We start from the raw sequence: 23,647 nt of genomic DNA, 5'->3' as shown, positions 1-23,647 counted from the left end.
CATTGTTGCTCTCCGAGTCAAAGTTCAGCCAAAAATCGGCATCATCAAGTCTCGCTGCTGCTCATTAAATTGACAAGATTAGCCATAAACACGCCGGAATGCCGATATCTCTTATCTTTCGAAGTGCATGCGCACCGTGTTTGGTGATAACCGTTTTCAATTTAATTCAATTCGGAAGCTTTATTCAGTAAAATACAGTGCAAGTAAAAAGTTGATAAAATACAGAAGGAGGTCCCAAAGTAAAAACTGTCAGGGGGACCTCCTGTGAATTCATATATAAGAATATAGAACAAAGATTGGCAACTAAGCAAAAAACAGCAAGCGAGTAAAACAAAATGAACGTAATGAAAATTATTATTGAAACTTATAGTAGTTCAAGATATTGTTACGTGATTTCGTCTGACTGAAAGAGGGCATAGTGGGGCATACCCAAGGAGGTGCCTCAGACTGAGAGAAAAGAAGTGGACGTTGTCAGTGAGCTGCGTTGTGGCTGCGGACCTCCACCAAAATGTTACGTGGAAAATAACAGTTGTCGGTCCGCAGCCACAACGCAGCTCACTGACAACGTCCACTTCTTTTCTCTCAATCTGAGGCACCTCCTTGGGTATGCCCCACTATGCCCTCTTTCAGTCAGACGAAATCACGTAACAATATTTACATGTAAGTGATAAAACATGAGATAACTAATTGGATTAAATGACTGTCGCACTTGGACAATCACACCACTTTGGAGAAGTTGAAAAACCAAGGCCACGTAAGAGAAAGCAAATTACACAGAAAAGAAAACTATAGTTCGTGACGGATGGTGCAGTATGTTCATGAATGGTGCGAATTGTCTTGAAAGGGGCAATTCCGATCATCGATAGCAGGCTATGGATGCCCTATTGGCACAATATGGAAAGAGTTAAGACGTTCCTATTACAATTATTCTCACAAAAGTTGAAATACATGACTGTGAAAGAAAGTACAGGGTGAGTCAGCTTAAATATACAACTTAAAAGTATCGGGCAAGCATACGCATGCAGCTTTGCGGCATCAATTTGTAAGCAGTGTCGCCCCGGGGTGCATCACGGGCAGGGCTGGCGTTTCAGCATTCCCCATTTTTATGCAGCTTCTGCGCTGTCTTTTGAAGAGTTCTCGCATACTTGCAGGGTGACAGTGGTTATAGAGCACCGAGAAGAAGCGGAGGCCCTGTGCAACGGTTCGAACGACACCATGCCTGCGATCGACGACAAAGCCGACTCCACTCCGAGCACTAGTGCGCAGCCAGTGCAAAACGGCGACTCCGAAGCACAATCCAAGGACACGCAGCAGCCATCCGACAGCAGCAAACGGAATACCATAACAGAGGACTGGTAGGTGCCTTTTGTTTTTCTTTTCCTGTCAACAGGGTTTAAACTCTATGCTGAAACCTTGATATAATGATCCTGGATATAATGAATTATCAGTTATAATGAAGTAAATGAGGAATGGCTTTGTCATAGCTACACTGCTACAAGTATATATCTATAGTGAATTTTCGCATATAACAAAGTATTTTCGTAGCAGGTGTGACTTTGTTATAATGAGATTTGACTTGTATAGAATCGCTGTGCTTTACCATTGGCATTGTCCTCTTGGTCATCCGCTCACTTGTTAAGAAGTTGGGTTGTTATGGTGCTGTCAATCCTCATTTTGGGGAAGATGGATATTTATTGGGTATAGAGAAGTAAACTTAAAATTGTCTTACGTCGCATGATTTATGCTAAGTTATCAAAGTTGTTAGATGTAATAAAATGAATTTTTTTATCTGATAGTTCCTTCTTAGATCAGCTTTATCTTTCCTTGCTGCAACAGTCATTTATTGTTTTCTGGCTTATAGATTTTGCCTCTTGTTGTAAGTGATCCAACCATCTCCTCTATTTCTTGAACAATTGCTGCAATCTTAGTCAATTGTGCTCTTTGAGTTTAGTGGTATGTAGCACTGGTCATGATTACTCACTTGTTTGTCTACATTTTTATGTGCTTTTATACTTGCAAAAGATTTGTGTATATGCTCCACTAAAATGTAATACTCCTCTGGTGGCCTTTAAAAACCCATAAAGGATCGATGATCCGGAACTGATAATTAAAAATAGATCACAAACGTTACACTGTGAACACTTTTGTCACTTTAGTGTCAAAATTTGATATCATTCTTAACTTGTTCAAAATGTGTAACTCTTGCACTGCCTAGGAGTAAACTTTATTCAACCGTATTTTGGTTGCACAAGTGAGTGACATGCTAATCATGAAGTCTTGGTGTTTCTAAAGGAAAACCTGTGGCCACATGTACAGGTCCATCAAGGACAACGTTGAATCGGGAGATGAAGCCTGCTGCACACGACTCTCGCAGCTCATTCACCGCAAGGCTAAAGAACTGTCCAATCACCTCACGAAGCCTCCTAAACCAATCAAGCCCCTCAAAGAGAGCAAGGCACCGCTAACGCGAACAAAAAGCTTTGGCGATGAAATTCCAGGAGGCAGGCACGGTATTCGTTATGCCGACGAAGACACCGAGGCTAGCTCAGATTACCAGGATGTAGACTTCAGCAAGATCGCGGTCGCTGAGGTGACTACGGTGTCGGTTCACAAGGAAGGCACGCCCAAGCCGATCATCGAAGAAAATGAGTACGAAATAGTTGAAGCGCCTCGTGAGGAAATCAAACCCACACCCCTGCCTGTCGCCCCCATCATGGTCATCGTAGAAGACGAAGAAACCAAGCAGTCTAGCGTCGTTCTCGAGGCCACCCAGAAGAAGACGAGGTCTCTAGAAAAGCCAAAGAGGCCGCCACCACCAAAGCCCGAAGCGGCGAAGAAGCCGCGTGTCAGATTCGGGGTCGAAGTGTTTCCTTCCGACATCATCGCTGCGATGGCTGCGAAAAAAAAAGGTGCCACAACTGAATCGAGCTCTCCTCAGTTGGTGCCGGCCGATTCAGAAGCGGCTTCAGTGAAGGACTCACATTCGGACAAACTTGCACAAGAAGAACCTGTGCTGGAAAATCCCATTCTTGTCCGAGTCAAGGAGAGAGAGGAGCCGAGTCCTGTGCTTTCGACTAAGATGCCAAAGTCTATGTTCCCGCAGTCATCTCCTGCGAAAAAGGTGAAGCCCCAGCGACCTCCCCCTCCGAAGATTCTCACCGTCGTTTCGTCGCCTCATCCGACTTGTTCGCCTCCGCCTCCCCCATCTTCGCCGCCAAGCTCCCTGGAGGAGCCAATAGTTTTATCTGTTAGCACTTCTCCAATTACGTCAGAAAGTGCGTCCAATGTGGCAGACGAAAGCAAAAGTACAGAACTCGTCGTTTCTGAAGCTTCAGCTGTCATGGATGGAGAAGTTGAGGTCATTCCGAAAGAAGTGCCTTCGTGTTCCCCCGTTGTGTCTCAGGAACCTGTGATAGAAAGTGAAGTGATCCCTGCTGAAGCAAAAACCGCTGCGGAGGGTTCCAAGTCCAGTGAAACTCCGCGCAAGAAGCGAACACCTCCACCGAGGCCGCCACCTCCCAGGTGCAAGCCGAAGCTGGCGGAGATGGTGGGGAAGCTAACAGTTCCGCAGAAGCCAGTGGTTTCACAAAAGCCTGCAACTCCAAAGAAGCCCATGCCTTCGCAGCGACACGCCGTCTCGCCGTCATCATTAAAGCAAGCGGTTCAGTCAAGCACAAATGAGTATAGCCAGACGGACGACCTTGTGGCGTTTCGTGCGAAGAACATCGTCGCTGACCTCGACGCCCTCCTGGCTCAGAGGGAAGCGGAAGAGGCTGCGCGGGTGAAGAACGTGTCATGCATCGAGACATCTCTCAAAACAATGGCGCGGGAAGCCGCACATCAGTTTAAGCAACCCGAGGATTCAACATGCGCAATCCTCGACATGAAAACAGAAGATGTTCCTCAGGCTCCACCGCGTAGACGGCGCCAGCGCTCGAGGACAGTGGAGGCAGTCAGGGTCACAGGTGATGAGCATTGCAGGCAGCCGCGGAGAAGCCACTCGCTGTCCGAAGCCGATATCCGAATCCGGATGGCCCAGAGGCTAGGCCCAAGCAATAATTCTGATGTTGCAGCTACCGTAACTGAAACATTTGTAATGGTGTTGGAGTCACCTCTTACGAAGAAGGAGCTGAAGGATCTCTACACCAATGTCACGGTCGCCCCTACGAAAGACCGTCGCTTTAAGGAGGTTCCCCAGCCAACACCGTCGACCGGAATGCGTTTTCGACCACTTCCACCTCCTCCACCGCCCCCGCGAGGAAGGTCCAAGTTGCCAACTTCATCTGCTGCTAGTTCTTTTGACGAGAACCCTTCAACGCCTCCAGCAGGCAGCAATGAACCTTTGAGCACCGATCCGACCATTGCTGCCTCCCAGGAGCCAAGTGAAAGTCCAGTGGCACGCAGAGAGAGCGTCGAAATGAGGACGAGTCCAGCTAAGCACGATTCCAAGCGCGACTCTAAACGTGAATCCAAGCGGGATTCCAAACGCGATTCCAAGTCTGAACCACACAGCCGGCAGAGCCCAAAGAGTGGAAGCACTTCTCCAAAGGTTCGCTGGGAGAACGGGGAGCCGAAGTCGTTCCGGCTTTCCAACAGCACTTTCTACGGTCCGCCGCTCGAGATTCCACCGGAGGCACAGCGGGGAGCCGAGTCGCCGAGCACGGAACCCAACGTCAGCAGCGAGAAGTCACGCTCCAGCTGGTACGACGACAGTGACGCGTCAGGCGACGTCGCAGATGTAGACTCGCCGGCTGTGCCCAGTGACACCGACCCCGCAGTCAGCTCGCGCAGGTCCGACTCCTCCCCTGGCTCGGTGCAGCGGTCGAAGACGAGGCTGAAGGAGAAGAAACGTGCAAGTGCAAAGTTTTACTGTGATGTAGAGGTGGAGCGGGAAAGTTCAACGGACGGAGACATGCCGCCACGTACCCCTTCCAGGGCAAGCGGTTCGGACAGGGGGCTCGAGGCAGCTGAGAACAAAGGGGAAGATACGGATGAACTCCTCGAGATGGCTGAAGGTCTGCAGAAGGAGATGACGCAGGTGTTGGTGGAACGACAGAAGAGGCTGCTGGAGACATTCGACAATGAGCTGTCGGCACAGAGGGGTGAGTGTTGACTCGAATGAGAGTTCATTCTGCAGTGTGTTGGGGACTGTTTCAAAAGGAGTCAGAAGGTGGCAAAAGGAGTGTACATTGGCTGAAACTCATTGAGACAGTTAGTGCATTTTTGAAAGCATGATTTTCTGGGCATTTAAATGTTTACTACAGTTGCACATTTGGGAGAAGAACAATGTGCCACATAGGTTCATGCCTACATCATGTCAGCATACATACCTGAGTGTTTCTTGTAGTTCACTTGCAGAGACAAAAGGTGAAGAAACAAATCATTAACCCTATTTATGTAAGCATTGTGTTTTCTTTTTTGTTATTATGAGTGTACACGTGCTAGGAATTTTTTCGCGTTAGCAGTATTGTTTACGAAAATGAAGTTCAGAGTGTACTCATTTAAGGTATGGCCATCGTTGTTGCTGCTTGGCCTTGCCAAGCTTTGTATTTTATATTTCAGTTTCCTACAGGCTCTGCTACTACGCAGTGAAAAAGAAGCAGTAACAAATAAAAAAGGGATTCAGCCGAGACTTACGCTGTAGAGACTTTGAAGGAGTACTATGAAATGAGATAATAATGAGAATTGTGTGGGAGGGAGGAAGTCGGTGACCTGCTCCGCAGAAAAAAAGAAAGGAATGCAAGGGGTTGAGGATTTACGCAATTTTTTGGTAAATAGTTAGGCTGCATCAGTCCTACAAAATAGTGAATACACATTCATTAAGTAACATTCAAGACAGTAATCTGTTATAAACTATTCTACCACTATCTCAGCAGTGTCATGGATATTTTAGAGATCCCTGTTAGGCACGCATCACTGTATGCTACAAGCTGCGTACTTCAACTTGTCTTCGTTGGCTGATTTGTAAGATTTAACTTAGTTTACCTTCAAATGTTGTCAAACTGACGTTTGCCTGGTACCAGCCAGGTAAAAAAGCATTCATAAAGGTGGCGAGGTGACTCACTTTTATATGACACTCAGGTAATTAGTGCAGGGGTAAGAAACTCGCTCAACGTTGTGCTATCTGGCACGCTGATGAGCAGTCCGGAAACTGTTATTAATGTGGAGCTATCTTATCGAGCGCTGAAGAGGCTGCCATGTTCATATGCCTCGCAGACATCTACGAATGAGGAGAGTGAAAGGTGATAATGAACATTGAAATAATTGGCAATAATAATTGATTTACTGAATTAACACCTTTAAGTTAAGAAAGATGAGAAAAAAATCACTATGGATAGAAGGAAAGCTCATAGGAACACATTTTCTGTAGTTGTAGGCATCTTTGTCACATACGCAAAGCAACATAAAGGAACTTGTTGATGACATGCCTTAGTTTGATGCCTGCATTGCTGTGAATGTTTAAATAATTATTGGCACTCCTAAATGATTGAATGGGTAAAATCAGAACTCTCTACAGAGAAAATGGATTATAGGTTATGACAAAGTAGAGGAACAATAGCTTTTTCCTTAATGCAGTGTTGTGTATTTATGCTTATAAATAATCTTCGGATCTAATAGTTTTGCTTTATGAAATCCGTCTTTATAAAGTGCAGGTTTGACTCTTGTAACTACTTAAATTGACCAGAAAAACCAGGTGAAGCCTATGGGCAACCAGTTGTTTTAGTTTTTAATAATATGTGCAAGGAAATGCAGAGGGTTCATTAACTGTCGTAAACTTTGTATTCCTAACAAGGAAAGGGGTGATGAATTCGACTGCCACTGGGAGTCAAATCCAAAACATCCGCACGGGATGCACCATGACTTCCCTATTTAAGCTTCTGCATTGATAATTTTACCTGTCCTTGACCGCTTTACTGGTAAAAAGGAAGTGTTTAAATTTCAGCAAAACAGCGTTCACGCTTTTGAAAAGCATATGTACATTGCAAAAAGGCATATGCCGAAAGACCGTTGTCGACGTCTTCTTCGCTTTAAGTACAAGATAAATACTTTTTTGCAGTTTCCTTTCTTTCGATGAAGTACGGCACAGGGACGATTGAGATAGTGGTTATCTTCCGCCACCTGCCATTTACAACCTGCGATTGCAATGCTGCCTTCACCTACAACCCAGCGCATTCTCTGTCCACGTACATTTAAAATGGAACTTCTGCAGTCTCTTGCAAACCGCAGAGTATCCCATTGAAAGGAGTGTAAGAAAAAAAATAATAAATGGTCGCTGCTGATCTTGCATCATATTTTTCCCCCTCTAATGGTAGTCTCTTTTTTTTACAAGGCCTTCTTATCTTATCACGCCGGGAAACCCATCGTGTTGGGTGAACAGGCAAGGTCGTTGCTGCATTCAGTGGGGAGGAGGGTAAAAAAAAGAAGAAGAAACACACGTGCACTCTCGTCCCAAGCATGCGTTTCAGTTTGTGTGTACGTTTCTAAGTGGATCGCACCGCTTCAAAGCTGTGCCAATTTTTTACTTCTCTCTCTTGTAAACTAACATTTTCCCTCAAACGACTGCCCGCGTTCTTGCACAACGCTGGGACCGCCGGTTAACCGTTTTGCGTTTGCGTGGCGAGAGATATCTCGCGGGGGCTCGAGTGCCATCTGTTATGCGGCGGGCACGTCCACCGGCCGTGTGCCGACGGGGATCTACAAGGTGTCGTGTCGGCTCTCTGTGCGTGCAGCAGAGAGCGAATCCAGGGAGCACCGGTTGACGGGAGAGAAGGACTCGCCTTCGCTGATGCCTCGGAAGGACCTTCCCAGCACCCACTCATCTGCCTCAGAGGTGAGAAGCAGTGTGTGTCGTCCAGCCTTTTGTATAGTCTCTTCACTAGTTCTGTGCGTGTAGCCACTGAAGCTGCTTTCATGTAACATCAAGAGTTTTCTTTGGTGATATGCTTTGTGAACCTGCTTGCTTAAATATAGCACTTAGCTGGGCTGTGGCTATTGCTTCTTCAACACCTCATTGCTTTCTCGCTCAATGATATTGAGATAACAGTGATTTTTTTCTTTTTTGACCTTAACTAAAGTAAGGAGCATTTTGTGCGTATGCCTGTTTGTGTCTCAAAAAAATGTAACCGCACTCAGACAAATTCTGTCTTCTTTTTTTTTTTTGCAGATTTAGAATTTTCGGTTTTTGCATGTGCATATAAGTTAGAAAAATCTGTATTTATATTTTTTATTGTTTTTGATAACTGCTTACAAACTTATAAAATCTTTTGTATTCAAAATTTTCACATGTGCACGTGATTGCATGCACAGTGATGAAAAATGATTCATGCTGAACCAAGCCAGATGGCTGTCCATGTATATGTGTAAGCATTATTGGATTTGCACTGGATAAAGACAATGCCTCTGCTACGGCAGCAGATAGCCCACAATAGCCAACACTTACCCGTGATTTAGCCAATGCCAATTGATTTTTTGCAATAGCAACATAGTGTTGGCAATTATTTATTCAGCCTTAAGCAACACTACCCAGCATTAGTCAGTGCTTACCAGTGCTAGCAATGCAAGACCAAATATGGTGTGCCAGGACAGCGCTGCTAATAATTCACTTTTCACAAATCGAGTCACGAGGGGGGCGGGGGGGCACAATTTATAAAGCTATTCTTACTCATTTTTGATGACTCTATGGGAACATAATCATTATGAGTTTACCTAGCCTGGCTAGTCTAGCTGAAATGATTTCGTGTATAGTTTTCAAAATGGAATGACTTTTCTCTCTAGTAGAGTTGCTCGAAGCCTAAATGCCTTCATTATCTTTTATTGTGCTGGGAATTCAAATAGAGAAGGGTACGCAATGCTTAGATATGAGAAAATGTGGTGCGTTGTCTTCAACGCTGTAACAGCAAGTTTTTTTCAATATGCACAGGGCAGTAGTGATTAAATGCCCACACAGACCATCTCACTGACCTGCCATAGTGTCTGTTGTCGTAACCCTCGTATTTCCTCTGTGTTCGTCACAGGATGTTTTTGTTTGTTGCTATTTCTGTTTGGTAGCTCCCTTTTCGCAGTTATCTCACTGAACGTTCATATCTCGGTTTACATGGCGGGGAGCTGTGCAAAGGACTAATTTGTCACGGTTCAAGTATTTTATTTGTTTAGCGGCTATTGTCATATTTTCGAGAATGCTCGAGCAGTAATTGTTGCATACAATGCTTAGCAGGAGTGCACGAATATTCAAGTGTGCGAATACAGATCGAATAGTTCATGTCATTCGATCTATATTGAATTTGTACTTGATTTGACAATTTTATATGAAATTGGGAAATATATTCATAACAAATACAACACCCATTGGATTCCTGAGCGAGACAAAAAAATGTGTGTCTAGCCTGTTTAAGCCTATTCTTCCATAAGGTAGTGTTATTACATGTTTTAACTTTCGTTAATGTTTTTATTGGCACGTGAACATCTCAATACATATCTCCCTACGTGTATACAAGCCCGAATCATTATTGCATCATACAAAACCAGTGCATTATTCGCATTTGTTATCGTTTTAGAAATGCAAATATATGTCGCATGTTATTAACATTTAAAACCCACTTTTTCTAATATTTGCATTTGATTACATTGGTTAATTTGGGTATACACAGTCCTATTACCAGCTTGAATAAGCACAGCCATAATTAGCAGCTGTTGGAGGGAACAAACAAGTGTACTTAATATTCTAGCTGGCACCAAGTGAAAGAAGTGGACCTGGGCTGCCCACGTATTGCATAGGAAAGGCAACAAGTGGCTCCTTCTTGTCCCTTTGTCGCCGTTCTTTTTTCGCACTATAACTATCATCATGTCATACCAACTAGCCCAAACTGCCACACTTCTAAAAAACAGCAAAAGCAACAGGATGGTTGCCAAGAGATGGGAAATGCAGTTGAGAAAAGCAGAAAGGAGTGACAAAATTAAAAAATTTGAGTGACAAAATTAAAATTTGAGTGACAAAATTTAAAAATTTGTCGGGATAAAATGGAATCGACCCGCGCAGGGTATAGTAAACTGGAGATCAGTGGCAAAGGTTTTCGTCCTGCAGTGGGCCTAAATAGACTGGCAATGATTATGATGATGACAATGATGATGGACATTGTTCATTGTTAATTTAAAGCTTCTTTTAGCACTCATATGTGTGACCAATTAAGATAGTTCTTTTCTAAAAGAAAGATGTCGGTATGTATATTGTCCAACTCGTTTCGTTCGCTTCTTTGCATCCTCAGGTGAGCTGGCAGGGATCATCGGAAGATGAGAGCGATGGGGAGGAGACGCGGAACATGTCGCTGGACGAGGCCGCCCGACACCGACGCAAGCGCAAGTGCATGTACATTGCTCGGGAGATAGCCAGCTCGGAACAGGTCTTCGTCGATGCCCTGCACCTGCTAAACAAGGTGACCAACTATCTACGTTGAGTTGAGACATAGCAAAATAGTGGACAGAATGACTGGAGAATAACCAAGTGGGACGTCCTGCCCGTTTGTTCACCTGGTTTGTTGTCTTTTTGTGCACTATGTTGTTATGTCTCAAGTCAGCTAGTACCAATTAGCCCAACTCTTTGCCTTCTACGCTGAACTTTCAGCGACCCTTATAACCCAACTGTGTTACTGTTGCTAAAGTGGACAATTGGGCAACACGTTGGTACACCAAGCTTCAGATTTAAATCGCCGCCGACGACAGGAGAAGCGTAAAAAGGATGATGCAGACACAATGCAATGTTGAAGTCTTTGACTTGGTCTCCCGTCATATGCTCAGTTTAGAATTTTGAAGTGTTGTTTTGTCCAAAAGTTAGGGTTAGAATAACGGGGCGGAGTCGAGTGTGTTGGTACGTAATTACGAGAGTACAGTGCAAGAAACGCACTCACGGAACAAAAACAACTAGAACGCCGCTGTTTGCTTTCATATTGCATAATTACGCTTGGAAGGTAATGAAAAGGCCATATTACTTTTGTGTACCTTCCACTATGATATCTGACGACTAAAGAAGTTATAAGTTAGGACTGTTACCCGGGTTCGGGAAGCACCCGTAAAGGGGTAAATATCATGTCCACGGTGCTAAAGAGACATGTAAAGTGAAGATGACTTGCTAACAAGAGGCAAAGCATCATGTGAAAGAGCATGGGGCTTTTAAGTATGTAAAATGGGCGTACACCTCATTTACTATTTACGGCAGCTTTAATTTCTACTTCAGCAAATGTATGGGATGCCATTTCGATGAACTGCGGCATATGCCTGTCGCTTCAGTTTCATCGAGGTGCATCCTACTAAGTACTATTGCAATTTGCTTCTCTGCGACTGCCGATCGAGTGAAATGACAAATTGTCGATCCCATGGTTAAGATTGTTAAGGGGTGACTGTTAGACACACCACTTGACATGCTTTAGATTGATCGTGATCTTTTGCTCGGTTCACAGGACTTCAAGAAAGCTGTACAAGCAGCTAGCGAGGAGCGCGGTTCGCCGATTGTCCCCGACGAGGTCTTGGACCAGATTCTGAAACACCTGCCCCAGCTGGTAGACTTGAACGAGGAGCTCCTTGGGCAGCTGCAGGAGCGGGTGGACAACTGGTGGGTCCTTATTTCGATTGTGTCTTTCTGACCTGTTTGCATGACCCTAAAGAAGCCGTGCAACCTTTGTGGGTAATCATAGAATGGCTTCATCAATGGAGTGAATCGCCTCGCGAATCGACTGTCACAAAGATTTTTGGCATGTGTCAAGTACGAGCAGAGTTGCAGGGATTCGTCGCACGCTTTGAGTGTTTTTTCTCCCCCTTCGCACGAGTACGCTTGCTGACAGCAAGTTGGCGGGGAAATGACAAGGCAGGGAGAAGCTTTGCCTGTTCGTCGGCGCATGCCATGAACTTGGGCATGTTTTTTTTTTCTTCTTCAAACACACAGCTTAGTTTAAGTGTGGTGACTGCAGGCATATAAGCTTGTGAGAACATTTTTCAGCAGCGTAGTAACTTTGCAGCTCGCGATGCACAAATCAGCCAGTGGTTGTGGACTTGGTGTTTATAATGCAGTCATTTGGGTTTATGGCATTGTTTCTCGAGATAAGAGCGGAAAATGTCTAGCTAAGTTTGCAAATTAATTGTGAATTCCAGGCTGCATTCTGTGCTATAATGTTTGGCTAACATGTTCTCAGGAACCTCGACCGCAGATCATCAGGGTTTTCTGACTGTGCTCAAATAGTGTTGCAGGGCCCCATCAAGGGACAGTAAGAAAGCAGAGTGGGTCAGGGAACAAGTGGGCGTTAAACACATCTTCGCCTGAATCAAGAAAAAGAAATGGACATGGCACAGGGCATGTAGTGCAAAGGTCAGATAACGCCATGTCTCAGGCAGTGCAGCGGCTTGGTGTTGCAATTTTATTGTGTCCGTTGACACACACAGCAGTTTTGTTTTAGACAAGTGCCTAGGGTGTGTGAGCACATCTCAGATATGTTACATTTGATCGTAGGTGTTCGAGTCAATTGTAGAGCCTTGTTGAATGAATTTGCCTGCTTCCAAGTTTTGTTGCATCGATCACCGTCGAGTTGCCAACAGTCTCCCCCAGCTGCAACTAGGTGTTCTTTCTTTTCTGCCTGTTGATATTTTGCCTTCTTGCTTTGCGAATTCGTCTTCACAGGGAAGGCAGGGAGAAAGTGGCTGACGTCCTCATCAAGATGGGTCCATTCCTCAAGCTGTACTCGTCATACATCAAGGATTTTGAGGCCATGACATCTGCTCTGGAGGAGGCCAAGCGCAAGTACCCCGAGTTCCAGAAGGTTGTCCGCACTTTCGAGGTTGGTAAATTTTTCACTGTCCTCTGTGGCAGTAGCCTCGAGCTAGCCTTACTGCTTTAGTGTTCATAGTTACCACTCATACACTCAAACCTTGATAAAACGAACCTGGATGTAACAAAATATCGGTTATAACAAAGCAAATGAAAAGATTACTCTTTCAATAGGTGTAGTGTTAGGAATATACCTTTATAATGAATATTTGGGTATAAAAAACTTAGTTTCGTGTAAAATGAAATTTTGTTGTAAGGAGGTTTGAGTGTTGCTGTTCCCATCCGAAAGGTATTGGCAAAAATGCTACATCCGATTATGTTTGCTCACTTCTGTGGCATCAAGCACTTTTGCATGCACATACAGTGTAGGGAAAGGGCTTGAGATAGGTAACTGAAATGCGTAAAAAATGTTTGAATGGACTTCCCACTCAGTCATCATCCGTTACAAAAAAAAGAAAACCCTTGAAGTTTAAGCAATTATTGGGTCTGCTTATTGGGAAGTGTGTTCTGCAAAATCTAGACCTAGCTTTACGGTCAATCCCCATTAGCTTTCAGAAATGTTGTGGGGAAGTCAGTAGCAAGGTTCTTGCTGTAAATACTCTGTACTGCTTCTCTCTTCATTCTTTACAACGTTTTCGGTGCTAGTAGTTTTTCGTATTACGACCTTCTGATTTTAAGGGTTCGTGACCGAGCTGTGTGTCCTCGCAGCAAAGCCCTCGCTGCCGGCAGCTAACCCTGCCGCAGTACATGCTCAAGCCAATCCAGCGGATACCTCAGTACCGGCTCCTGCTCACCGACTACGTCAAGAACTTGGAAGTGGAGACGCCCGAGTACAGCGACGCCTGCGCCGCTCTCGAGATAGTCTCCCAGGTGGCCGAGCATGCCAATGAGACCATGAAGCTTGGGGTGAGCTTTTTAGAAGGTCCTCTCATTACACTGAACTTTCATTGTTGATTCAAAGCTGTGCTATGGCTCGATTGTTGAGCTGAAATGACAAGATGGCTATTCTACATTGCTTTATGGCATGGCAAAAAACAAAAGATAAGCAGCCCCCCTGCACAAGGCTACTAGAAAAAAACCACCCTCTCAATTTCGAAAAAAAATTTGTCCTGGTTTGGGGATCGAAACATGGACTGATTGCTTTCCCATGGCAACGTTTTGCATCCGAGTTAACTGGGAAGCTAGGAGGCCGCAAAGTAAGGCACAAATAGCTGACAACTTCAAGCGTGTGTACTCATAATATAGCAATAAGTTGTGCTAAGATCCTCACACGGACAGAGTTTCGTGAAATCGAAAGTTATCCGCCTGATAATAGCATAATGTTACTCGACAGAAAAATGAAAAGAAGCTTCTTGCTAAACTGTTGCCATCTCTTTCGATTTTGTCGGGGCATGTGTGTTGTTATTTTACATTTACGTCTCTTTTCAGGACAACTTCTCCAAACTCATGTCACTCCAAAACAGGATCTCTAACCGCTACGAAGTGCTCAAACCAGGAAGGGTGAGCGAAGCAAATATTTTTGTTGCGGATGTATCTGTAGTTTAGTAGTGCACTGCTTGGCATTGTGTCCTACACCGTTGTCACAATTTTTTTCTCTGTTCTCCCGCAGGCCTTCTTGAAGGAAGGTGAGCTGATGAAGGTCTCTCGCAAGGAGATGCAGCCAAGGTACTTCGTTCTGGTACGCTTTCACTGATTATTAACTAGCACTGCGTGTGAGCATGTAGGCACCAGAATCGGTTGTCGCTCATTTTGACTTTGGCGGTTTGGTCATGTCAGTGAGTAAGCAGCCTCCTCGTCGTTAGTGGTTGCTTTAGTAAGCCAATCACTCGGAGACCAGGTCCTATCACTAGTCATCAATCATCATCCTGTGTTGCTATCTGATCAAAATCTATCCTACAGTCTAGTTTGAACATACATCAGTACACATTATCATGGGTTCGAGTGAAGCTGATCAGGTGAGAGGGAAAAAAATGTAGTTAGTACATGTAACTTGCACTTGCCAAAAGGTGTTGCGAAGGGATGACTCCAAACTTGATGTTTTGGGGATCCCTGCTCACAAGTAGCATCTGTGGCTCTTGCTCTTAGGGGCTCATTGAAACCTTGATACAGTCAAGCCCACATATAACGGCCCCACTTAAAATGAACTTTCGGTTAGAACGAACAATATCCACGTGAGCGTGAAAATATACATTGGTTCAATGGCACAAAATCGCTCTTACAACGAACGTCTCTGAGCACTACCGATCGGTTACAGCGAACAGGGTCTGCGCTCAGCCAACTTTTCGGGAAACCACTTTCGGCCACCGATCAGGCATCGGCGAGGTGCCCATACACTCTTATTACTAAACGCCGACCCTGCCTCCGCGCCACTCTAGTTGCTGCTCTCCCTGACTGCTTTTCGTTACGCACCCCTCCGTGCTTTGTCCCCCCCCTCCCCACTACTCTGAGCACCCTGCATCGCCAGACGAGGCCCGTGTTTTCACAATGCCACAGATCTTTCAAAGACTGGTCGGCCATCTCCACTGTTTTTAATCGCTAGTACTGTCATTGGTGTCGCCGGCCTGGAGTGACCAGACCATTTGCCAACATCGTTGGCCACCGCCGATCGTCTAGTGCATGCGCATACGCTACTCCACCGACTCTGATAATTTGCGATTTGTTTTGTGTTTAGGACCTGTTCTCGCTCACTTCGCACTCAGCTCAGCATGCCCTCCGCATGCGTGCGAAAGCGTGACAACGGCTGTTAATTTGCATGGAATGAATCGCAAAATATTGAAGTCGGTGAGGCCACGCAAACCCGCCGGCGCAACAAAATGATTTTTTGACCACGACTGCCGATTCTTTGAACACCGCTGCGTGCGTCGATCCAGGTGGCCGTGCTTTAACTTCTGTGCGCGAAGGCACTCTCAAGTTTTTTTACGTACACATATTGCGGACCTTTCAAGCAAGCTAACCGACCTACCTCCTTCCCGCATGTGTTGCTTTTCAAGGTCACCCTCCCGCCGTGTCCTCCCTTCTCTTCACTCTATCGCAACTCTCTCGTAAATCTGCTCTCCTCTCTTGATAACAACCCCTTCAACCGTCTCCACCGCTCCGCGATGCCAGCCACGCTGGTTTGAGTTAGTTTTGTTTTCTGACTAGAAACGGGCCCAGATCTATTCCACGCGATCTGGCATGTGTGTCGTGTGTGCGCGTCTAGCTCGCTCTTGGTGTGCGTGTGTGATCAGGATGGCTGACGGGAGGTCTTGCACGCTTTTCCCACGGCTCAACAAAACGTCGAAAGTGTGACTGCTTGGCTTGAGCGTAATCCGCGCGTTAGGAGCCGCATTGCGGAGCGCTTGCTCATAGCTGTTGACCACCTGGCAGTGAATGTGCCGGTCCAGGCGTCCCGGTATTCGGTTGTGGAGATGCTGAATATTTCGTGGGCGGTGGTGACGGCTACATGCACGGGAAACTGTTCTTGCGAGGACGAGTTCGTCGACGTCGGGCCGGATGCCGAGCCTGAAGCTTCCGAAGAGGATCACTTCGGTGGTGATTTGTGGCAGCGTGCCGTCGTCTCCGACATGGGAGAGCGGGTGGAACATCTGATTGAATAGTTTCATTACGGCCGATAGTGATGCCGACACCGCGGAACCATGCACGGATTAGAGCATTGTGAATGAAGTACGTGGCTAAAGCCATTTGGTGGAATCGAATTGCGAGAACGACGAAACTTTGGAGCCAGTCCCTCATGCAGCTTATGCCACGGCCCTCGGCGAACAACCTCGTTGCTGTTTGAAATAAACTAGAGACCGTCCTTATCGCTTCTGCTCCTCGAAACATGTGCATCACGAACTTTTTTGGGCAAAAAAGTTTGTGTTTTCACTCGCAACTTTTTTAAAAGCTGTGTTTCACTTACTACGAACTTCGGGATACAGCTAACGGATGCCGCGTCAGACTCGGGTTCATTCGTAAGCGGGCTCGACTGTATAACTAAGCTGAAAATAATAATATGCCGGTTATAATGAAGTAAATAAAAAATAGTCTTGCAGTAAATAGTGTTTAGAATAAACCTTTATAATGAATTTTTTAGATATAACGAACCTATTTTCGTGTAAGGTGCAGCTCTGGTATGATGAGGTTTGAGTGTATCTCGTTAAGTTAAGCTAGATCCAGTGTTCCTAGCATTAATTTTACAAGCGATTTTATCTCGAATTGACTGTTTTGCGCTCTCCACTCGTGGCTCTGCTTGGATGCCTGTATTGGATTGAGTGCTGTCTTAGCTTTGTTTCTCTTTCGTCTCCGACAGTTCAGCGACAGTCTCCTGTATCTAGTGCCAACGCCCCAGGGGTTCTACAGGGTCAACTATGAGCTTCCCTTGTCTGGCATGAAGGTGATGGTGCCTCCTCAGCAGGACTACCAGAACGAGTTCAGCGTCTACACCACAAAGCGTTCTTTCATCTTATCTGCCAGGTGGGCGACTAGCGAGGGTCTTTTTGCCCTCTATTCATGTGGTTCTTGCTCTGTTTGCCACTACATCAGAGTTTGTCACAAGACACGGTCTTCACGTTCAAAAAATGGCATGCCAGTAACATTTGCATATGCTGATGACTCTATTAGGGTCCCATTTCCGAAGAAAAAGTGGCAAAAAGACGCTGTCTCATGATGAGCTCATCGAGCCTTAGACAGCCGTGTGAATGGAGACTAATGTGCGCTTTGTATTTACCATTTATAGCGGTTCTGTAAACATTGAAACCCACTTGAATGTTGAAATGGTATTTTCGAAACTTTGATGCATTCGCTGGCTTACACCGTTCCTGTGATGACCTTGGCTGTCGCATGCAGGCACTGAAAGACATCTTGCAACACTGCTGTTTGGATTTCTTTGTAAACAACAACCACTTTGTATAACTATTCTTCTCGGCTGCTATTGATGCAAAAGTTTGGAGACCCTTTTGGCGCGCAGACAGCTTTTATGCACTTATACAGAGAAGTAGTTCACAGGAAGATGTGGGAATTTCACAAAATACATGGAGTACACCTTAAAACCAATAGTATATTTTCATCAGTGCAGCCTAATTCACAAAGGCTAAGCTCTAATTGATTTTCAGTGAAATTTTAAGTCATCTACATATTTATCCACCAAATTTTAACAAAGCTAGAGAGTCATGCTTAGTCTTAAGTGTGTGGTAGTTTCTCCAACTTGGAAAACGATGTAACAGGTGTTCAAAGCTGAGCTTTATGGTTTTCTTAAAATTCAGCTCTGGGAAGAACATGAAAACCATCTTTGCGGATAACTTATGTATCCAGGAGGACACAAAACTTTGCTGTGGGGTATCTCGGTGCACAGACAAGCTAGAAAAATTATTTTGCATGTAACAGTGTGGAAACGTGACTGGCTACAACTTTTCAATACAGATATGCCCGTCTGCTGCAGTCACTGAAAAGTTAATTATGAAATCTTAGTTAATTTGGCCACTGACAGCCGGAATTATTGGCTCACTCTGTGTCCCTCTGGATACACAAGTTATCTGCAAAGGTGGTTTTCATGTTCTTTCCAGTGCCAAATTTAAAGAACACCATAAAGTTTAACTTTGAACACCTGGTACAGTTTAATCCAAGGATCGCTCCTTTAGGCTGCTTTGCTGGCCAAGACTGTCTCAACGTTCACAGTGCAGGCATTGCCTTTAGCAACTTTTGCCACGTATGAAAGAGCATCAAATCCTGCAGTGATGTTTGTCTTTCACTGCTCTACTCACAATATGTTTATGGCCACTCCTGATCAACTATACACTCAAACCCCGATATAGCAAACCCGGATATAATGAATTATTGGTTATAAAGAAGTAAGTGAAAACTGGCTCTGTCACAGGTACATTGCTACAAATATATGTTCATAACGAATTCTTGGATATAACAAAGTATTCTCGTGGCAAATGTGAGTTTGTGATGAGGTTGTAGTGTAGTAGTAGAATTGGGCATAGGCACTCGGTGCCCATGTCAAATCCTACTAGGTGACTCAATAAACTTTATCGACAAGTCAGCCTACTGATTTACTAGTAAAGTTACCCTGCTTGAGTAAATACTGGACATCATTGAGCCAGAAATGCGAAAAATGGGCAACAGTTTTCTTGTCCACTTATTGAAATTGTGGCTCTGTTTTCTCTATATTGCTGTATGCCTCAATGATTGAAGGGGATTGATCCTGATTGGGACCTCTTTATTTATTTTTTCTGAAGCTCGCCAGAGGAACGAGAAGAGTGGATATCAGCCCTGAACAAAGCCATCGAAGACAACATTCACCGCAAGAGCTCCTTCCACGTCCTCAAAAAGGCACGTAAATTTTGTCGATGATTTGCTGCCACATTCTCACGGATGCACCCCGTCTTCAAGTCACCTCTGAAGCTGCTGTCGTGCCGATTGCTTAGTCACGGCTGTTTCTGGGTGCGGCATCGTCTCGGGACAACACTGGCACGATCGATCTGGTTGGCTTCCTACTGTTTGTGCTGGAGAAAAAAATGCGAATGGCTGGGTTTGCTCTGGCACAATCAAATACGCTCAAACCTCATTATAACAAATTCACACTTTCCATGAAAATACTTCGTTATATCCGAAAATTTGTTATAAGCATATATTTGTAGCACTGTACATATGGCTGAGCATTCTTCACTTATTTAGTTATAACCGATGATTCGTTATATCGAGGTTTGAGTGTAAATGTGAAGCTTGCCCTTCGAGACTTGCGGCCTGCTGGTGGAGTCTGGTGTAAGGCTCAGCTTATGTTCCTGACCACTCGGCACAATGAAACAGAGGCGAGAAAAAAAAATGGCTTGGGAAGAGGGTAACCTTCCAATGCTTATTGCTCCCTTTATACATGATGCTTAAATTATGTTGCACAAGCTTTGTGGAAGTTATGGCCTTGCCCTACTGCTTTGACAGTCTTAAAGGGTCATTTGAGGGATTGCTTCATCAAAGACTGCTGGGGGACATTGACTATCATAAGAGTTACTTAAGAGATTAGGCATATCGAACTCACCTAATTTAGCGTGTCTGCAGTCGCTAAATTTACTGTTGGTAGGACCGAGACCGCGAAAAAAGTCATAGCTTTGCCGCAAAGGTGAAGCAATGAACGCGATAGCAACAAATTGGAAGGTCACACGCAGAATGGCAAGCAGATAGAAACGTGCCCTGCATTTCTCACGCACAAATGTCGCCCAAAACATACTCACAGGTATAGATGAATGCGAATAAGCGTATCAGTTGTTACTTTGCTGTGTCTGAAAAGCGCGCCCTTTTCACAAACTGAGGCTGTGCAGCGATTGCAGTGACCTTTGTGCACCCGGTAAGTACAACAGAATCGTTCCGACGAAACCCAAAGCCTAGCCAAGACTTACAATTCTCCCCACTGCAAGAGAAGGGCACGCGATTGAGCATAACCCGCTTATTCTCTACGTGGGTCAAAGTACACATGAGAGATGAGAGCTGCCGCGCGCTCACTGCGCCATCTTGCTGATAGTGCTGAAAGCACGATAGTTCCCCCCGAAGATGCCCACCAACAGCGGTAAGTGGTAGATATGAATATCTTGCCGTTTGAACATTGAAGGAGGTAGCTCTTGGTGGCTCAGTGGTTAATGCCTCGCAATCACGACGTGGAGGTCCCACGTTCGATTCCGCTCGCTGGAGTCTTTTTTTTCTGGGATTTTTTTTCTTTCTTGCGTTTTCATATGTATAGATACGTATACATATGCGATGCATAACGTCTACGCTAATGGCGAAATCCAGCCGAGAGTGTCTGTATAATTGCTATCACAATGAAAAATAGGATTGGGTTTAAGGGGCAAAATGTGTGCTTACATCGCTGTTTAAAATGTCTGACGTATAGGTTTTGACGTATAGGTTATTCTGACGTCTAAGTTATTCCTGAAGGGGATTCGGCATCAGGATTTCAACAACATATTAATACGGATATCCAGAATGACTAAAATCTGAATTCTGAAATGTAGTTTTTTTTCTTGGTTATGCTTTGACACGTGATGACCAGTTGGGATGCTTCACAAAAGTATTTCCGAGATCAGTCATATCTGTAGCTCCTGAACAACTTGTTAAGGAAGTAATATATATATATATATATATATATATATATATATATGTATATATATATATATATATATATATATATATGCTCCCTTTATGTGGGGAGACATGCTGGGAGGCCCCCATGACACGCGTAATTTAGAAGCGGGCCAGGAATTCGCATTGCACGCGCTTGCACAGCCTACCGCAATACGGGGCACCCCTATTTTTACGACGAAATGTTGACAGGGCGCGGAGTAGTTAAAGGCTTAGAACTTCCTAAAATGCCCGCTGACCAGCCTCTGCCACAATACGCGGCCCCCGTCCTTCTACGACGAATTGTTTACGGGACCCCGGGTAGTTAAAGGCTTAGGACTTCCTGAAAAGCTCTTTTTTGCCCCACACCGAACCGCCAGTGCCAGGAAGGGCCGTCTGATCGGGAGGAATGCGCTAGTGAACGGAAACATACACAGACCGCTGACTTCAGAAAGGTGAAGGGGAGAGGGGGGGAGAGATGGGGGGGAAGTGGAGGGAAAAGTGGAAGGGGGGCACCCGAGGGGCGTCCACCGTATATTATTTTTCTCTTTTTCTTTTTTTTCTTTCCTTTTCTTTTCTTTTTTTCTTTCCTTTTTTTTCCTTTTTCCTTGCCCTCTGATTTGAGATTGTATAAAGCTGAGCACCGACATACTGTATCTTTATTCCTGATGAAGGCCAGGCTCTAGGCCGAAACGTCGAAATAAACCACGTTGTGACCGCTCACGGAGGATCTACTAGACTATATATATATATATATATATATATATATACACATCCCCGCAGGGGCGCCTGCGCAAGTAGGCGTTTGGTGTGTAGCGACACCACGGACCCGAGCTAACGGGGGAGTTTTGACTCCCTCCCACGCCTAGCCGTGCGTGGCTTTGCCGTGTCCGGGAAAAAAGGGATCCTGGGGGTTGAGCTGACGCTGGGTGATTGGACCTTTAAGGCCCCCCGGCAGAGGCAACACACCCCTTTGGCCCGGGCTTCACGTAGACTGCACCCCTGGGCTGACCCACCCAGGGGAAATCGGCAGTCGCCTTTTCCTATCTCTCTCTCCCTACATCTTCGTCTTTCATTCTCACTTTACATCTTTCCTGTCTTCTCCTCACTTCATCTTACTTCCAATTTTTCCTGGCGGCAAGGGTTAACCTGGTGTAAATATCCGAACTTGGGTAGATATATTAGGTTATGGCAGTGGTGTACAACTGGCGTTGTGCAGACATGTTTACATGTTCTGCCACGTCCCCTTGTTGGGCTCCGTGGTGGGTGGTAGGCGCCATTACTGAACGAACTGCACTTTTCTATGGGATCACGAAACCCCTTCTCCATTGATCACCCCTTCAAAAGGTGGCGCACCGAAGCAAACGTAATGCCGATTTCGGAAAAACAAGATCATTTCCCTAAGTACCACGTTATTCATTGCGAAAGCTCTGACAAAAAAAGCTCGCAACACCTCCCCATTCCTCGTGTCCAGGTGCCTAACCGAGACTATCGGAACTGGCTATAAGGCTACAAAGATGGCAAGCGGGGACTTGCTGGTAGAAGTTAAAGACAAGACACAGTTTCAGAAACTAGAAAAATTAGTAGCGTTTGGGGACAAGCCCGTAACCGTCTCTGCGCACCGAACGATGAACACTGTCAAAGGCGTTGTGTCAGACGATGACCTAAAAGACATAACAAGTGATGAGCTTCTGGCTGGCTGGAAGGACGAAAATGTCATTCACGTACAGCGTATCGTAGTGAGAAGAGAAAACAAAGTGTAATGAATTAATGAATCTGAGTAACGGACGCTCTGCGGGCAACGAAGAAGACGATGATGATCGGTGGCTGCAGGAATAGCTCGCGCACGCCGCTCGCCATTAGCCAGACCTGCCTGATAAAGGACATTTTGCCAAGCTACGTCTGAACCTTTCTCGACGTACAACACCTCTATTTTAAGTGGTGGAGGTGCCGGGGTTCCCATCAACCTGGAACTTCGCAATCGGACGCTACCCTCACCGTTCACCATGACTGCTCCTGGCCCTTCTCAAGCTGCCTCACCAACGACAGTCTACTGTACTGGCGCGCCTCGGCAACGCGACCCACCAATTTTTCGCGGCAACGATGAACAAGACGTCGAGGACTGGCTCGTCGAGTACGAAATCGTAAGCGCTTCCAACAAGTGGAACGTCTGCGACCAGCTCACAAACGTGCGCTTTTACCTCGCTGATGTGGCCAGCCTCTGGTTCAAGAACCACCAAGGCGAAATTACCAACTGGTCCGCCTTCAAGACCACCATCTCCGCGGTCTTCGGCCGTCCCGCCGTGCGCCGGCTTCGCGCGGAACAGCGTCTCCGTAGTCGAGTCCAGCGCAAGGACGAGACCTTTACGAGTTACATTGAAGATGTCTTGTCCCTTTGCAAGCGCGTCGATGAATCTCTAACCGAACGCGACAAAATCAAGCACATCATCAAAGGAGTTGACGACGACACCTTCCAGATGCTCGTCGCTAGGAATCCACAGACCGTCACCGATGTTGTCCACCTGTGTCAGGAGTATGACGAGTTGCGTAAGCAGCGTGTCTCGACGCGCAGGGCCGCAGAAGATACGGCTGAAGTTTCCGCCCTCGTACACGACGTCGCTGCTGAACACACCGTCTTACTCCCCCAAATCAAACAATTCATTCGTGAGGAAGTTGCGCGTCAGCTTTCTCTTGTGGCCGAAGCATCCGCGCCAGTTACCTCGTTAGACCCACGTCTACGCCAGGTCATTG

At 45.6% G+C, this 23,647-nt stretch overlaps 1 protein-coding gene across 8 annotated transcripts in view; it reads left to right on the top strand.

Moving 5' to 3' along the window:
- LOC119163616 (uncharacterized) overlaps positions 1 to 23,647 on the top strand; it is a 68,531-nt gene that overhangs the window by 21,288 nt on the left and 23,596 nt on the right. For 5 of the 8 annotated variants that reach the window (XM_075873335.1, XM_075873334.1, XM_075873330.1 and 2 more), the window contains 11 exons: positions 1,152 to 1,355; positions 2,293 to 5,102; positions 7,731 to 7,831; positions 10,263 to 10,430; positions 11,451 to 11,602; positions 12,662 to 12,818; positions 13,517 to 13,714; positions 14,237 to 14,308; positions 14,418 to 14,486; positions 17,097 to 17,260; positions 19,027 to 19,120. In XM_075873335.1, the coding sequence (XP_075729450.1) occupies positions 1,152 to 1,355; positions 2,293 to 5,102; positions 7,731 to 7,831; positions 10,263 to 10,430; positions 11,451 to 11,602; positions 12,662 to 12,818; positions 13,517 to 13,714; positions 14,237 to 14,308; positions 14,418 to 14,486; positions 17,097 to 17,260; positions 19,027 to 19,120 (4,189 nt within the window). The remainder of the gene's footprint in view (positions 1 to 1,151; positions 1,356 to 2,292; positions 5,103 to 7,730; positions 7,832 to 10,262; positions 10,431 to 11,450; positions 11,603 to 12,661; positions 12,819 to 13,516; positions 13,715 to 14,236; positions 14,309 to 14,417; positions 14,487 to 17,096; positions 17,261 to 19,026; positions 19,121 to 23,647) is intronic. The other 3 variants (XM_037415655.2, XM_075873332.1, XM_075873331.1) reach the window with 2 other exon arrangements.

Source organism: Rhipicephalus microplus, chromosome 9, assembly GCF_043290135.1.
Source record: "Rhipicephalus microplus isolate Deutch F79 chromosome 9, USDA_Rmic, whole genome shotgun sequence".
In the NCBI taxonomy this organism is placed as follows: Eukaryota; Metazoa; Arthropoda; class Arachnida; order Ixodida; family Ixodidae; genus Rhipicephalus; species Rhipicephalus microplus.
The sequence above is the reverse complement of the archived record's forward strand: the minus strand, read 5'-3'. Positions and strand labels throughout refer to the sequence as shown.